This window comes from Acomys russatus, chromosome 5 (assembly GCF_903995435.1).
Source record: "Acomys russatus chromosome 5, mAcoRus1.1, whole genome shotgun sequence".
In the NCBI taxonomy this organism is placed as follows: Eukaryota; Metazoa; Chordata; class Mammalia; order Rodentia; family Muridae; genus Acomys; species Acomys russatus.
Window position 1 is genome coordinate 65,490,158 of NC_067141.1, and position 16,928 is coordinate 65,507,085.

The 16,928-nt window shown below is 46.3% G+C and overlaps 1 protein-coding gene across 1 annotated transcript in view; it reads right to left on the bottom strand.

Moving 5' to 3' along the window:
- Arl3 (ADP ribosylation factor like GTPase 3) overlaps nt 1–16,928 on the bottom strand; it is a 52,500-nt gene that overhangs the window by 20,276 nt on the left and 15,296 nt on the right. Inside the window, exon 3 of the mRNA XM_051146710.1 lies at nt 11,205–11,321. Coding sequence (XP_051002667.1) covers nt 11,205–11,321 — 117 coding nt within the window. The remainder of the gene's footprint in view (nt 1–11,204; nt 11,322–16,928) is intronic.

Here is a 16,928-nt window from a genome sequence, read left to right on the forward strand (position 1 = left end):
CAGAGCTGCATCTCAAGGCTGTGTATTTGGAGCCCTAGGTGGGGGATGGGACACTCAGCTGCTTTCCAAAACCCATGGCACGGGAGAATACCGAGGCTGACTCTCAACCCTAAATATTATCTTCTCCGAGAACATACCATCGCCGAAAGGTCGCTCTGATATTTGCTGGGGTCTTGCCATTCCTGGGTACTCACAGCTAATGAGAGTGTGGGACCTGGGTTTCTGTCACACATTGCCATCTACCTCCAAGAGGGTAGAGCTTATGGATTGAGATTACTCTTATGTGTAGAACTGAGAGTTCTGAGACCTTCTGGAGTCACTGGTGTCCTTACATACTGCTCTTCTCTGAGCATGTCATCTAAGGCACCTTACCTGCTCCCCACCCCCATCCCCAATTTTATCTTATTTTTTAAAGACATAACTCTGGCTGGCCTTGAACTTGATAAGTAAACCAGGCCGGTCCTGAACTCACAGAGATCTGTTTGCCTCCCAGAGTACTGGAATTACACCTAGACTTTTTGTTTGCTTGTTTTTTGTTTGTTTGTTTTCCTTTGTTTTTGAGAGAGGATTTCTGTGAGCCCTGACTGTCCTGGAACTCTCTCTTTAGATCAGGCTGGCCTCGAACTCACAGAGACCGGCCCACCTCTGCCTCCCAAGTGCTGGGATTAAAGGCATATGCTACCATTCCTGGCTAGGTTAACAACTCAAAATAGCTTCAGGAAGTCCTTGAAACTGAACAGACTTGCTAGGCCCATCCATGCCATAAGCAATAAAAGCTGAAGGTCCCTCTCAGAGAAGGAACTTCTGAAGCTGAACTACAGAGACCACTCAGATAATCCAAGTTGCAAAGAAGACTTCAAACAGCCAAAGTGCATAGAAGGCTCTGAGACCAGACCAGTTGCCTGACAGAAGCAGAAACCAGCTGGCTTGGAGTCACTTCTGGCTCTGTAAAGTAACCCCTCGCCCATACTCCTGTCACTGGTTCACCAAGTTTGCCTTTGATGGTTACACTTTGGTCTGTTGTGGTGCCTATCTGGGGTGAGTAGATGTCTCTCCCCAGGTAATGTTTTGTCACACAACATAATTGGCACCTGAACAAGATGAGTTGGGGAGTGAGTGAGTGCAAGGTCCTGGCTGTGTGTAGCAAGACATGCAAGTGAAGCTGGGAAGCTTGAGCAGGGAAAATCGGTGCAGGAAATCCCGATGCGGCTGTCCTTCCTGGTGTGGTGTGTTAGCGTGCCTCTGTGCTGACAGCAGCTGCAGGGTTCTGACTCCAGGAAAGGAGACATGCAACTAAGGCTGAGCCATCAGGACCAGAAGTGAATCCCAGATGGCAGTCTTCATCTGGGTATTGGTCCACCAAAGGGAATACAGAGATGTCCTAAAAACAGCCAAAGGTTTAGAGGAAATTTTATAGTCTTAAGAGATTAATGCACAAGGGTCGAGACGGCTGACAAGCAGCAGTACAGGTTGCCTGGCCACTGTTGTGCAGTTAGAAATGCATCTGAGGCCAAGATGGCGGCCAAGCAGGAGCTTGTTGGTGTAAAGGGCGATGCAGCAGCAACATTCTTCATGTCAGCTTCCAACCAGGCAAGTGAATTAGACAAATGAGGATGAGGTGAGGTGCTGGCTTGCTTCTCATGGTTTGCAGGCCAGAAGGAAAAGAGTGCAGGTTAGATCCATGTCAAAAGCCCTTCCTAGGATCCAAGAACTTAGAACTCACAGGAAAATTCAGAGAGTGGGGGGGGGAAAGCCTGTTAAAAGCAATGAAAGACACCCAAGGGGCCTATCTTAGAGAGAGAAAGAAAGAGAGAGAGAGAGAGAGAGAGAGAGAGAGAGAGAGAGAGAGAGAGATCTGTGATTCAGTGTGCCTAACAATGGTCCAGGACAAAAACAAATAAACCCCCCAAAAAACCAGTGTAGCCAGGAAATCCTCAGCACTTCAATTGCTGGAAGTTTAAACAAGCAACGAAAGATCCTGGCTTATAAGGCCATGGGACATTGAGCTGACGGGATCTGTCTGCTTGCTGTGGAGGCAGGAGGATGCCACTTCCCATCTTCCCTCCTGCCCGACAGGGTTTCTCTGTGTAGTCTTGACTGTCCTGGACTTGTAGACCAGGCTGGTCTCAAACACAGAGCCACCTGCTTCTGCCTCCGGAGTGCTGGGATTATAAGTGTGCGCCACTGCTTAAGGCAAAGGCTGCGTGGCCTGAGACAGTGTGAGGGAAGCCAGCCTCTGGTGAGCTGGCTTATGAAAGCCATCAGAACACTGGGTTATCTCTGTCTGAGGATCCCACGAATATCAGGGGCTGGGGGACCAAAGAGGAGGGACAGGTGATATTGAGGAAACTAGGACAAGCCCTGGGGTGGAGCAAGATCTTTATATAAATAAAAGGCGTTCACAGAATGGCAAACCAACAGGTGTGTCTGAAGGTGAGAGAACAACCTAAAGAACAATTTAAGAAGACAAAGCAGGAGCCAAAAGCGTGGTGGCGCACGCTTTTAATCCCAGCACTGGGGAGGCAGAGGCAGGCGGACTGCTGCCAGTTCGAGGCCAGAATGGTCTATAAAGCGAGTCCAGGACAGCCAAGGCTTCACAGAGAGACCCTGTCTCAAAAAAACAAAACAACACCCAACCAAACCAACAACCAAACAAAAAAGACAAAGCAGTTAAGAGGCCCATGTGGGTTACCCAAAGGCAAATACAGCAGGATTTGTGTCACGTGGGAGTGGGGGTGGGGTGGGGGAGGGGGAGGGCTGATAGAAAACCAAACCGGGTGCCAAGGGGCTTCTGCACTTTTAGGCCTGAGGCACGGATTGCAGGAGAAGCTGCAGAAGCCTGTCCCAGGGTGGGCAATTATACCCCAGACTAAGGAGGGTGCATTTCCCGCCAGCAAAAGGTTGTGGAGGCGGCTTGCCCAGACAGGAACTCTGCCATCAGTCAGGTATGGTAAATGGGGAGTCAAAGCTAGAGTGCCAACCCAGGGCCACTCTGACCTGGGGAGCCGCCAGGTGCAGCAGGGGAGAGCAAGGTCTCATTCACCTTTAGCCATGAATAAATCTGAGCAATTAACTCAGGCTACTGAGTCCACTGGTGGTGCAGAAATGTAGGGAGACTCCGTGGACAAGCTCCAGGGTATGGAGATGTAATGGCTCAGGGAAGGACTGAGGATGTGGGACCTAATTCAACTAGCACCTCCTGTGCATGCTTTGCACCCAACTGTGATCTGTGGAGGAAGCAGGTGATACAAATGAATGGAAGCTTTGCCTGCTGTGGCTAGACCGTGCTTACATTCGACTTCAGTGTCTTCTTATGAATCTCTGGGCTCCCCTGACACCGCTGACCCCACAAGCTATAAAGGACACTCTCAAGCCTGTTGAGCTGTCTGCAAGCTGTGCAGTGCACTCCAGGTTCCCAGCTTTGTGAGCTGTCACTCATGCTGGGGTGGGCTTTGGTGAGGTAACTGTCTTTAAGTTATTTCTGCTCCTGTAAGTTAACTCCTCATCCATACTCTTGTAAATAGCCCCAATAAAACGTGCTGGTTCCCTAGCTGGCGGCATCCGTACTGTGGCCTGGGGTGAGTAGATATGTACGCTGCATCTCCACAGGAAGTTTGTCTCACTGCAGCTGTCCCACTGGTCCTCTCCAGTCTCTTAATAGTGCCCTCCACAAAACAGAAGGCTTACATTACCGTAAAGCCCATCTTCGTTTTTCTTTCTTTCATGGACTGTGCTTTTGGAGTATCTGAAAGTTCACTCGGAAACCGAGTTGTGCAGATGTCCTCCTATAGTGTCTACGGTTTGGGATTTCTGCATCTAAGATTTAATTTGGAGAGGCCAGGTGTGGTGGCACACACCTTTAATCCCGGCACTCAGGAGGCAGAAGGCAGATCTCTGTGGGTTTAAGGTCAGGCTGGTCTACACAGTGAGTCCTAGGACAGCCAGGGCTCTGTAGAGACTCTGTATCACATCCCAACATGCCCTAAAAAAGATTTGATTTTGAGGTTTTTCTTTTGTTTTTTGTTTTTTATGAAAAGGATATGGTCTGAGTCTAGATGGTTTTGTGTTTTGGTGTGTAGGTGTCTCCCTGCCCAGAACCCTTCCTCTGAATTGTCTCACTCTCTGATAAGTGGCTTGTTTATGCTCATGGGGATGGTGGGGAGTGGTGTAGTTTTGTGTCCTCTGGTCAATTCTTATATTTTTCTATTATATATGTTACCTTGGTGTAGTGGATGTAAACATGCTTTTGTTTTGATCCCAAGTGTGGAATGGGGAACAGATTTGTGAGAGAACAGGTGATGTTTATCCACTTAGAAGTTGAGCCACTTCGGGGGGAGGGCGGGGGCGCTTGGTTTTTGCCAGCTGAAAAACATCCTAGTAGACTCTGACAGGAGATACATATATGAGCCCACAACAGGAGGTGGGGCTTTTGGGGTCTTGATATTGTTTGGCTGTTCATTGCTCCACTTCTAGACGCTCCTAGAGAGAACCGCTCCAGTGAAGGCTTTGAGGCTCCAGGTTCTGGCTGCTGTTCCAGGTCCCAACAGCAACTTTGGTGAAATTGCTGGTCTGCTGAAATCCTGCTGACTACGCCAGGGGAATTGTTCCCAGGAACTGAATTCATCAAGGTCTACTTCTCCTGTTCCCACTAACCTCTTTTCTCTCCCATCTAGGGTAGGTAGGTTGGAAGGGAGGTGTAAGCATTCAAAGAACCCCAAGTAAAGTAGGTTTGAAAGGGTGAAGCCTACAGGTGGCACCCAATGTGCTTTGGGCATAATGGGTAACTTAACTTCTAATGTTGTGAAGGAAGATGCAGGTTTTGAAGATTTAGAAATGCTGTTTCAGGGTGTCATCAGAACCACAGCTGCTGTTGCAAAATTCTTTCCTACTTTATACCTAGAGCAAATTTTTTGTGTTTTTATTTTTTTAAAAGATTTATTTATAACATATACAGCATTCTGCCTACATGTATGTAGGCTTGTAAACCAGAAGAGGGCACCAGATCTCATTATCGATGGCTGTGAGCCACCATGTGGTTGCTGGGAATTAAGCTCAGGATCTTTGGAAGAGCAGTCAGTGCTCTTAACTTGTGAGCCATCTCTCCAGCCTTTGTTTTTTTCTTTGTCTTTTTACTGTATTACTTTGTTGTTGTTGTTTTGTTTTTCGAGACCAGGTCTCTCTGTGTAGCCTTGGCTGTCCTGGACTCACTTTGTAGATCAGGCTGGCCTCACAGCAATCTGCCTGCCTCTGCCTCCTGGGTGCTGGGATTAAATGCGTGCGCCACCATGCCCGGCTCTATATTACATTTTTTAAAAAAGATTGGAAGAAAGACTGTTAAGATATAGAAACTGAGCTGGGCGGTGGTGGCGCAGGCCTTTAATCCCAGCACTTGGGAGGCAGAGGCAGGTGGATCGCTGTGAGTTCAAGGCCAGTCTGGTCTACAAAGCAAGTCCAGGACAGCCAAGGCTACATAGAGAAACCTTGTCTTGGCGGGGGGTGGGGGGACAGGGACGGGGGGAAGATATAGAAACTGGAAGGGTCAGTAAATGCTGTTGTTCTGGAAAGGATTGCAGAGTTGGCTGGACAACTAGAGAATTTGCAGGTAGAGGAGTAATCTTTTTCCTTTTCCTTTTGATTTTTTGAGACAAGGTCTCTCTGGAATTTACTATGTAGACCAGGCTGGCCTCAAACTCACAGAGATCCACCTGGCTCTCCCTCCCGAGTGCTGGGATCAAAGGTGTGTGCCACTTCGCCTAGATAGAGCAAACCCTGACACTGGGGAGTTTCAGCTTCCCAGTCAATCCCTCAGCCTCACACTGACCATCTGGGCCATTGTTTTTGAACATGAACACGAGAATCAATTTGGCAATAACTATAAAACAATTGCCCAGAACTTTGATCGGGATCACACCAAATCCCCAGGCAGGTTATGAATAACCAATAGTAATACTGAGTTTTCTTACTTTTGAACATGGAATATCTATTTTTAAAAGATCTGATTTATGCATATGTGTATAGTTTGGAATGCTGGGGATTGAACCCAGGGTTTCATCTATATTAGGAAAGAATTTTCCTTTATTGGCTTTGAAGCGTTCCACATATAGATTTATGCCTAAGCTTTGTGTCTAAGTGTTTGGTATGCTGGGTGCTAAGCCATACTTTGTTTTTAATTTTGAGATCAAAATGACACTTTCCCCAATTTAGACTTATTTTTTTCCATATATTTTGAGTATTATGAAAAGACAAAACCCACAATGCCTGAGATTTGTCTTAAAATACCTAAAAATACAGTGAAACAGGACTGTGGGAGCTGAACAGAATAAATCTAAGTGGGGGTTCTGTATTTTGGCTTTCACTATACTATTTTGTTTTTGAGCTTTGTGTAAATATAAAATTTTGTTTTTGTTTTTTGAGACAGGATTTCTCCATTACACATAGTCCTGGCTGTCCTGGACTCTCTTTGTAGACCACGCTGGCCTTGAACTCACAGAGATCCTCCTGCCTCTGCCTTTCAAGTGCTGGGATTAAAGGCGTTTGCCACCATGACAAGCAGAATCTGAAATTTTTAAACAGAAAAACCTTTTGGGTGCAGGGATATAATTCTGTTGGTATAGAGTGCCTGCCTAGTGTGCTGCTTAGTTTTGTGTCACTTTGACATTAGCTAGAGTCATCTGGGAAGCAAAACCTCAATTGAGAAAATGTTCCCCAACCGATTGGCCTGTGTGCGAGCTATGAGGCACTTTCTTGATTGATGGTTGATGTGGGGAAGCCCAGCCCACGTGGGCAGTACCACCCTGGGTTGGTGGTCCTGGGTGGTATAAACAAACAGACTGAGCAAGCCAATAAGTACAGTCCTCCATGGCTGCTGTGTCAGTTTCCACCTTCAGGCTCCTGCCCTGATTCCCACTAGCACTGGATAGTTGGTTAGAAGCATAAGCTGAAATAAACCCTTTCCTTCCCAAGTTGCTTTTGGTCACGGTGTTTCGTTGTTGTTTGTTTTTTCGAGACAGGGTTTCTCTGTGTAGCCTTGGCTGGCCTAGATTTACTTTGTAGACCAGGCTGGCCTCGAACTCATAGCAACCTGCCAGCCTCTGCCTCCCAGAGTGCTGGGACTATATGTGTGCCACATCATGCTCGGCTTGATCATGGTGTTTTATCAGAGAAACAGAAACCCTAAGACACCCAGTGTGCTCAAAGCTAGTACAGAAATTGTCACCCTGGTGTGGTGGCACACGCCTTTAATCTCAGCACTCTGGAGACAGGCAGGCAGATCTCTGTTAGTTTGAGGCCAGCCTGGTCTAAAGAGTCCTAGGACATCCAGGACTCCACAGAGAAACCACAAAACCAAAAACAAACAAACAAACAAACAAACACAGCTCGTGTGTGGACGTGGACGTAGTCACTACTTCAAACAACCCCTTTTCTGTGCACTACCTGGCCTCACTGCACAGAGGGAATTATCAGGTCTGGACTTGACCACAAGAGCAAACGCAGTGTTGGATCTGGAGGGAATTTAGAGTCCATGAAACTACTTTTTACTTCATGTCAGAAGACATTTACAACAACATCCTTTTTATTCTCTGAGACACTTTTCCAGGCACCGATGACACAACAACAACAACAAAGCAGCAGGTTGTGTAGATGGCTCAGCAGGTGAAGGTGTTAGCCACAGCCATGCAAGAGTGAAAACCCCAATCTGACCCCTGGAAACCACATAAAAGGGAAGGAGAGAACTGACCCACAAGGCTGTCCTTTGATGTCCACATGTGCCTAAGCTCTTGCACACATACACATGACACACACACGTGTGCATGTATTCATGTGTGCATACACATACACAGCATATACACTATAATAATAATAATAATACTAGTAATAACTATAAATTAAAAAATACAAAAGTCCTTGTTCTCATGAAACTTCTCTGGTGAGACAAACAGGCATGAAGCAAATGAAATTATGAATGACGTGGGGCTACAGATGTAGCTCAGTGGCAGAATGCTTGCTGCTGAGCATGTGTAAGACTTAGGATGAAGAAGGAGGAGGAGGAAGAAGAGAAGAAAGAAGAAGAAAGCAAAGAAAAATCACAGTACCAAAAGGCATAGTGGCTGCAAAGCACATGAACACTCAGGGACAATCTCAGCTATAAGGTGACACAACTGAAGGTGAGAGGGGCAAAGGAAGGTAGCGAGAGCCACGCACGGTGGTGCCCCACTGCAGTGCTGGCACTTGGAAGGCTGAGGCCACCTGTGCAGAGCCTTAGCAAAAGGCGGAACCTTGAAGAGGTGAGGCCTGTGGGCAGGGTTTTAGGTCACTGAGAGCATGACCTCAAGGGAAACTGTGAGGCACTCCCCCCCCCCCTTCTTCCTCATTTTCCCTTTTTGTGTTATGGCCACTCGGGGAGCGGCATTCCTCTCTAATAAACTGACACAGTGCAGCCTCGCTAAAGGCCCAAAACAAAAGGGTCAACAGAGCAAGGACCGAAATGCAAAACCGTGGCCAAAAAAAGCTTTTCTAAGTGATTGTGGGTGATTTGCCGCAGCAATGGAAAGCTTTTAGTTCACCTCCTGCCAGTCAGGATGCCCCAGAATTCCCTCCTGCCTTGTCCTCTAAGGCACAGCCTTTTCAAGGTGTTAGTTACAACGCACACACTGGCGAATCCCAAGTTATTTCTAGCCTGGAGCTCTCACGTGCACTTCTGTATCACACGCAGCTGATGCCTATGGGACGGCTCCCTCTAAGTCCAACATGTCCCAAACCATCGTGCCTTCTTCATTCGCTCGTGCCCAGGCACTCTTTCAACCTCCTCAACTTCCTTTCACTGCAAAACAGTGACCTCCCAGACACAGCAGTCCTAACAACCAGGAAGCTAACACAGGAGGCCCAGGCCAGCCTAAATTACATATTGAGACCCTACTTCTTCTTTTTTTTTTTTTTTTTAAAGATTTATTTATTATTATGTATACAGTACTCTGCCTACATGTACACCTGCACACCAGAAGAGGGCACCAGATCACAGTATAGATGGGTGTGAGCCACCATGTGGTTGCTGGGAATAGAACTCAGGACCTTTAGAAGAGCAGCCAGTGCTCTTAACCTCTGACCCATCTCTCCAGCCCCTGAGACCCTGTTTCAAGGGAAAGAAAACCCCGAAATGCCAACTGGGTAAGGGGGCACATTAAATAGTGATGGCGCCGGAAGGAGACAGATCAGAAGTTGAAGGTTGTCCTCAGCTACAGAGTGAGTTTGAGGCCAGCATGGGCCACATGAGACCCTGTCACAAAACCAAAACAAACCTACCAAAACAAACTTAAATGGAGTTCTCCTTGGCTTCTCTCTTCTCATCCCTCACCTGTGACCCATAAGTAAAACTGTCCATACCAGAGGTGAACCTGGGCAGTTGTGTGTGTGTGTATGTGCGCGCGCCTGCACGCACAAATACCAACTTGTACAGTGCCCTGCTTCTGCCTTTGCCCCATGCAGCCTTCCACACTGTGGCCATAGTGGTCACAAGTTTCCACCTCAGAGTTAGGGGCCAGCTCCTCAAAATATGACAAGTAATGTCCTTCCCATCCTGACTCATGACCTCCCTGACTTCCTCTTCTGTTCCTTTGTTCCAACTGCTTAGCCTCCTTGCTGCTCCTGAAGGATTCACATGGCTCCACCCCTAACTCTCGTTTCACCATGTGGCTCCTGAGGAGCTAGCTCAGATCACCAGGTGTGGCTGCAAACCACTGCACACTAAGGCATCTCATGGCCTTCTTTTTTCTGAGTCTTAGGTTCAGGCCGGCTTGGAAGTCTCTGTGTAGCCTAAACCAGCTTCTTTCCCCATCTTGTGCCCAACAAGCACAAGGCTAGATCAGGACATGTCACCCCACAGTTGGGGACCAATCAACCATCCTATTTGTGTAGGAGAGACAAACATGTTTTTGTGTCGATCCCAAGTGTGGGATTGGGAACAGACTAGTGAGCAGGATGTTTTTCCACTTAGAAGTCAAACCACTTCATGGGGGAGCTTGGATGGTGCCAGCTGAAAACATCCTAGTAGAGACTCTGAGAGGAGATATATATATATATCTCCTCAGCTCCAGCTGAGGCTGTTCCAGGTTCCAGCAGCCACCTTGGTTGAACTGTGGGTTTGCTGAGGTCCTGCTGACTACGCCAGGAGACTCGTTCCTTGGAACTGATGTCCTTAGGCTTCATTATTGTGTTCTTTAATCTCCTTTTCCTATGTTTGGGTTAGTCAAGTTATAAGTGAGGTACGCTCTGTTAGTGAGTTCATAATAAAGTATAATTGTTAAGAAAATTGAGCCAACATATCTGTCTTCAAACTGACCAAGTCCAGAGTGAAGGAGGACAATGCTTCGACTGGCCTTTCTGAATCCCCATATTGCTTTGCAGAGGTCGGTCTGTGTGTCCGCTGCACGTGTGCACTTTCTCACGCCCGGTACATACCCTTCTTCAGCTGCTGATTCTGTCCCTGCTAGTGAGAGTTCTCTGCTGCTACCTGAGGTACTGCACCTTTTCCTGCCTTTGAATTCTTTTTTTTTTAAAATATGTTTAAAAAATATGTTCTGCCTACATGTACACATGCAAGGCAGAAGACGACACTAGATCTCATTGTAGATGGTTTTGAGCCACCATGTAGTTGCTGGGAATCGAACTCAGGACCTTTGGAAGAACAATCAGTGCCCTTAACCTCTGTGCCATCTCTCCAGCCCGCCTTTTAATTCTTTAACTGACAGAAAAACAAATGAGATCAAGACCCCTTGACTACCACTCTCTTCTGGAAATACGCAATTTGCTAACTAACTTGGGGTGATAGAGGCAAGATCTTCTGACTAACTTTGCTATTCATATTATGGGGCTTAATAAACACTTTGCGGCTCTCTCCCTCTCTCACCCCTCTCTCTCTTGTTTCTTGTCCTTCTCTCTCTCTCTCTCTCTCTCTCTCTCTCTCTCTCTCTCTCTCACACCCCTCCCCTCTTCCTTCTCTCCCCATGCTCATATAGTAAACTTCTACATATCATAAAAAAATAAATCAAAATAAATACTTTGCCAAGGTGGGTATGGGAGCAACACTGTCACCCAGTGACAGCCAAACATTTTGGTCAGAGATGTTTTTTTCATGATTTGTAGCCTTCTTCTACCCTGCTCACTCAGATCAATGTTAACTAGGATGAGGGCATGCCAAGATTACTTACAAGAATATCAGTGTTTTCAAAATAACTCCTCCAGTATGGTCTGATTTTCCTCTGTCCACCAATGTCCCACACGTTCAGTTTAAAACCTTGTGACTGTACACTTTTGATGTTAAAACCCTAAAATAGACGGGAAAAGCAACAACAAAAAAGACCAATTAATTCTTACAAAGTTACATTTAATAGCACACACAATCTGGGGATTGAATCTAGGGCTTTAAGTATACAACACACATGCTGTACCAGTAAACTGTATTGCCATATCTTTTTTTCTTAAAAATTAAAAAAAAAAAAATTCTTATTATGTATACAGTGTTTGCCTGCATGTACACCTGCACACCAGAAGAGGGCACCAGATCTCACTATATATGGTTGTGAGCCACCACGTGGTTGTTGGGGATTGAACTTAGGACCTTTGGAAGAACAGGTAGTGCTCTTAACCTCTGAGCTATCTCTCCAGCCCCCCATATCTATTTATTTACTTATTTTTCATTTTCTGAGATAGGGTTTCTCTGGCTGTCCTGGAACTCGCTCTGTAGATCATCAGGCTGTCCTCGAACTCAAGAGATCTGCCTGCCTCTGCCTCCCGAGTGCTGGGACTAAAGGTGTGCACCACTACACCTGGCATTCATTTTATGTGTCTGACTGTATGTCTGTGCAGTGCCAATCAAGGCCAGAAGAGGGCACTAGATTCCCTAGGACTGGAGTTACAGATGATTGTGATAAACCATGTGGTTGCTGGGAACGGAACCTGGGTCCTCTGGAAGAGCAGTCAGTGCTCTTTAAAGGACAGGCTATCTTTCCATCCCCCTTTTGGCGTAACTTACTACGTAGACCAGGCTGGCCTTGACCTCACAGAGGTGCACCTGCTTCTGCCTCTCAAGTATTGGGTGTTGGGTCTGAAGGTGAACCACACCATGCCACTGCTACAGGCATTATAGCATTATAGTCATTACTTTCTGTGTGTGTGTGTGTGTGTGTGTGTGTGTGTGTGTGTGTGTGTGTGTGGCTTTATCTGTTTGATAGACCTTGGCTGTCCTGGACTCACTTTGTAGACCAGGCTGGCTTTGAACTCACAGAGTTCTGGGATCAAAGGCCTGTGCCACCATGCCTAGCCCCTCCCAAATCCCCCCCCCCCCCCCCCCCGAGACAGGGTCTCTCTGTGTTAGCCTTGGCTGTACTGGACTCACTCTGTAAACCAGGCTGGCTTCGAACTTACAGAGATACTCCTGCCTCTACCTCCACCACACTAGGCCAATAGCTACTTTTTGTTATTAGCTACTTTCTGAAGTACTCTGCCAGATGTGATACCCTTAATGTGAGACTGTTTAATGGCTTACTGTGATAGTAAAGAAAACATACTTACAAGTGTTTAACCGTCACTAAGTAGAACATTGTTAACTACCTCAAGCTAACTGGCTACTTTCTTTCTTCCCTGAGTCAACCCTACAGGTGGTCCAGGCTGGGCTGGAAGTAGCTATCCCTGTCTTCCAGCTTTTCTTCTGAGGTGCTGGGATTAGAGGGGTGCTACCATGCCTGGCTCACATGATGTTTTCTACAATAAGGAATATACGTATACTAGGACCGGGGTGCAGCTCAGAGCCCAGGAGCCTGCCTAACATTCATGGGGCCCTGGGTTCTATTGTTTCAAAGGCATGGAAAATACATATTATGTATTTGTATACCTATATATTGCTATGGATAATGGGACATGACCTGTGATCTACATAGACCCTCTCCATGAGGCCTCAGGAAGAGAAATTGTTTTAAAAATATCTCTTTAATAACAGCTTTTTAAAGATTTATTAAATTGTTATTATTTATACAGTGTTTTGCCTGCATGTACACCCACAGGCCAGAAGAGGGCACTCGATCACATTATAGATGGTTGTGAGCCACCATGTGGTTGCTGGGAATTGAACTCAGGACCTCTGGAAGAGCAGTCAGTTCTCTTAACCTCTGAGCCATCTCTCCAGCCCATCAGGAAGAGAAATTTAACAGGACACTACACACAAGTATAGTAGAGATGCTGAGGTTAAAGACAAGAGAAAAAGAACAAATGTAAGTCTAAAGAAAGACAGCAAGGCCGGGCGTGGTGGCGCACGCCTTTAATCCCAGCACTTGGGAGGCAGAGGCAGGCGGATCGCTGTGAGTTCGAGGCCAGCCTGGTCTACAAAGTGAGTCCAGGATGGCCAAGGCTACACAGAGAAACCCTGTCTCGAAAAACCAAAAAAAAAAAAAAAAAAAAAAAAAAAAAAAAAAGAAAGACAGCAAATCTAGAGGCTCAAAAGAAGTGTCCTCCTGGGTCAATGGGAAGCCAGAAGCTGAGCTGAGGCAGATGGGGTTGTAGCTGGCCTCTCAGCAGAGTGAGGAGGTGGGATCCTTCATCACATATGGTGATGGAAGTTACTATGTGCTCATCTGAAACGGCCTCAGGAGGCACTGCCTTAGGAGGCACCATGCATGAACTTGTAAAGAAACCCTTCTGCCGGGCATAGGGCGCGTGCCTTTAATACCAGTACTCAGAAAACCGATGCAGGAGGACTGCTGCAAGTTCAAGGCCAGTGCAGTAGGCTACTTGGTGAGTTCCAAGCTAGCCAGGGCTATAGACTAAGACCCTATCTCAGAAGATGAAATGGGTAAGAATAAATTAAAGGAAAATAAAAGAAGAAGGAAGGAAGGAAGAGAAAAACGTTCTTAGCGCGGTTATTCAGAGTAAAACTTGAGGAAAGCAAGTCATGGCAATTGGGAATTAGTGTAGAGAGAAACAAGCTAACAAGACCTTTGGGCTCAGAAGAAAAGCACCTCATGAGCAAAAGGAAGAAAACTCTGGCAAGAATGATTAAAAAACAAAACAACAACAACAACAACAACAAAAAACCCAGGATTTGAATATCCATCCAATCAATACTTTGCTGCAATGTAAGTGACATTTCATCCAGAGTGACTGGAGTTATGTGGGTCTGGGGATGCCTCCAAAAACATCTGCCTCACTTGGCAGCTTGCCAGCACTGCTATGAGCAAACCAGGCCTAGCCCAGTGCAGTGGTACAGGGAACACTGTCACACAGGTCCACAGAGGAACGCTCACAGAGGGTAACTGGGAATGGTGCTGACGAGGACTCTCCTAAATCACCCATGACTGAATACATTAGCCACTCAAGAACCCTGGAGGGAAATGGCTTAAACGTATCAAAGTGACAGTGGCTGCTTCAGGTACCTTGCTGACAAAAAACAAAACCCCCCAAACCTTGTGTATGTCTGAAACATCTTTCTCTCCTCTTGTTTTGTTTTGAGACAGGATCTATCTACTCCATATGGTCCCTGAGGATGACCAGGAACTTGGCTCTCCTGCTTCTGTCTTTTTTTTTTTTTTTTTTTAATCTTAAAAAAAATTATGTATATGATTACTCTATCTGCATGCCAGAAGAGGGCATCAGATCCCAAGTATAGATGGTTGTGAGCCACCATGTGGTTGCTGGGAAAATGAACTCAGGATCTCTGGAAGAGCAGACAGTGCTCTTAACCCCTGAGCCCTCTCTCCAGCCCCTGCCTCCATCTCTTAAGTGCTGGAGTATTAAGACTGTGTCGCTGTGCCCAGCTATAGTTTGAATTTTCTATTCCTCAACAATGCTACTGAATGTAGAACGAGTGATAGCAGGCCTTGCACAAGTGGGGGATGTGGGGGAGTGAGGGGGGTAGGGGGGCGGGGGAGGTACGTGCCAAAATGGGACAAGCTGAGTTAAGCCCCAGGAACCACAGGGTAGAAGGCGAGAACTCTAAGTTGTCCCTGGTTTCCGTATGCTCAGCTCTTCACGCCTGCAGCCTAACCCAAAATAGACCAATGTGATTTATTTCATTTTATTTTTTCAGTTTTTCGAGACAAGGTTTTTCTGTATAGCCCTGGCTGTCCTGGACTCACTCTGTAGAGCAGGCTGGCCTCAAACTCACAGAGATCTGCCTGCCCCTGCCTCCCTGAGTGATGGAATTACAGGTGTGCATTACCGTGCCTAGGTAAACCAATATAATTTTAAAAAGATAACTTCTTAAATTTCTGTAAATCAAGCACATGTCTTTAATCCCAACACTGGGGAGGTGATGACAGGTGAATATCATCTTGAGTTGTGGCCAGCCTGGTCCACAGAGTAAGTTCCAGGACAGCCAATGCTACACAGAGAAACCCTTTCTCAAAAAAACAAAGCAAAACCAAAACCAAACTAAACCAAAAAACCAAAACAAAACAACAAAACAACAACAACAAAAGGTAGAGACAGGCTTTCTCTGTGTAATCCTGGCTGGCCTTGGACTCACAGAGATCTGCCTGCCTCTGCCTCCTAAGTGCTGGGATTAAATATGTGTGCCACCACCACCCCTGGAAAAATGCTATATTCTATACAATCTGCTTTTACTTTTTAAGGTACTTTATTTTTAAGGTAAGTCACACTGTGTAGCTCTGGCAACCCAGGAACTCATTATGTAGACCAGACTAGCCTAGAACTTTTTTGCCTCTCAAATACTGGGTTTGAAGGCATATACAACCATGCTGGGATATTTTTTCTTTTAAATACACTTATCATGCTTGTTCATATATGTGCACAGGAAAAACATGAATGGCTACATTCCTAGCACTAACAGTGGCTCTGTCTGATTGGGCATTGACTTAGTCACTGTTCTATTGCTGTGAAGAGACCCCATGACCAAGGCAACTCTTATAAGAAAATGCAATTAATGTGGGGCGTGCTTATAGTTTCAGAGGTTTAGTCTATTATCATGGTAGGGAGCACGGTGGCACACAGTCAGACACGGGGGCACACAGTCAGACATGGTGCTGGAGATGTAATTAAGAGCTACATCCTGATATGAAGAGGGGCGAAGGGAGAAAGAGAGAGAGAGAGACACTGGGCCTGGCTTGAGCATTTGAAACCTCAAAGCCCATCCCCAGTGACACACTTCCTCCAGCGAGGCCACACCTCCTAGTCTTTCTCAAATATTGCCATTCCCCGGTGACTAATCATTTACAAATATAAGCCTATGGGAGCCATTTTTATTCAAACCACCACAGGCATTATAAATATTTTCTTTTCAAATTCTAAGAAAAAAAAGGGGGGGAGGGGGAGGCTTAAGAGATGGCTCTGTGGTTAAGAGCACCTGCTGCTCTTCCAAAGGACCCAAGTTCAATTCCCAGCACCTACAATGCAGCTCACGCCTGTCTGTAACTCCAGGGGGTCAGACACCCTCATACATACATATATAAGCAGATAGAATACCAATGTCTTCTTCTTCTTCATGTGTGTGTGTGTGTGTGTGTGTACTATGGCAGAGTGTGGAGGACAAGCTTTCTCTTTCTGGCAGCAAGCAGCCTTTCCCAAGGAGCTATCTCACCAGCTGTTGTGTTCTCTGGTGTCTCAACTTGACTTTACTACTGCTTTCTAAAGTGACTACGGTGAATGAACATCTCATGTTGTCTCAAATATTAAACAAAACTACAGAAAGCGAGTGTTTTTAGAGAATAAGCACGAAACCTCAGCACTATCAAACCAGCCACTTACAGCAGCACATCAACCAAAGCCTGAGGAGGCGCCGAGCGCGAGTTCTAACTTGAGGCTCACTCTGTGTGCCCGCCAAAGCCTCCGTTTCGGTGCTCTGGCAAATGCAGTCTATTGCTAAGACTACGGCTTCTCTTTCTGGTGGAGATGCTGACACACTAATGTGTGTTTTCAGCCTTGTA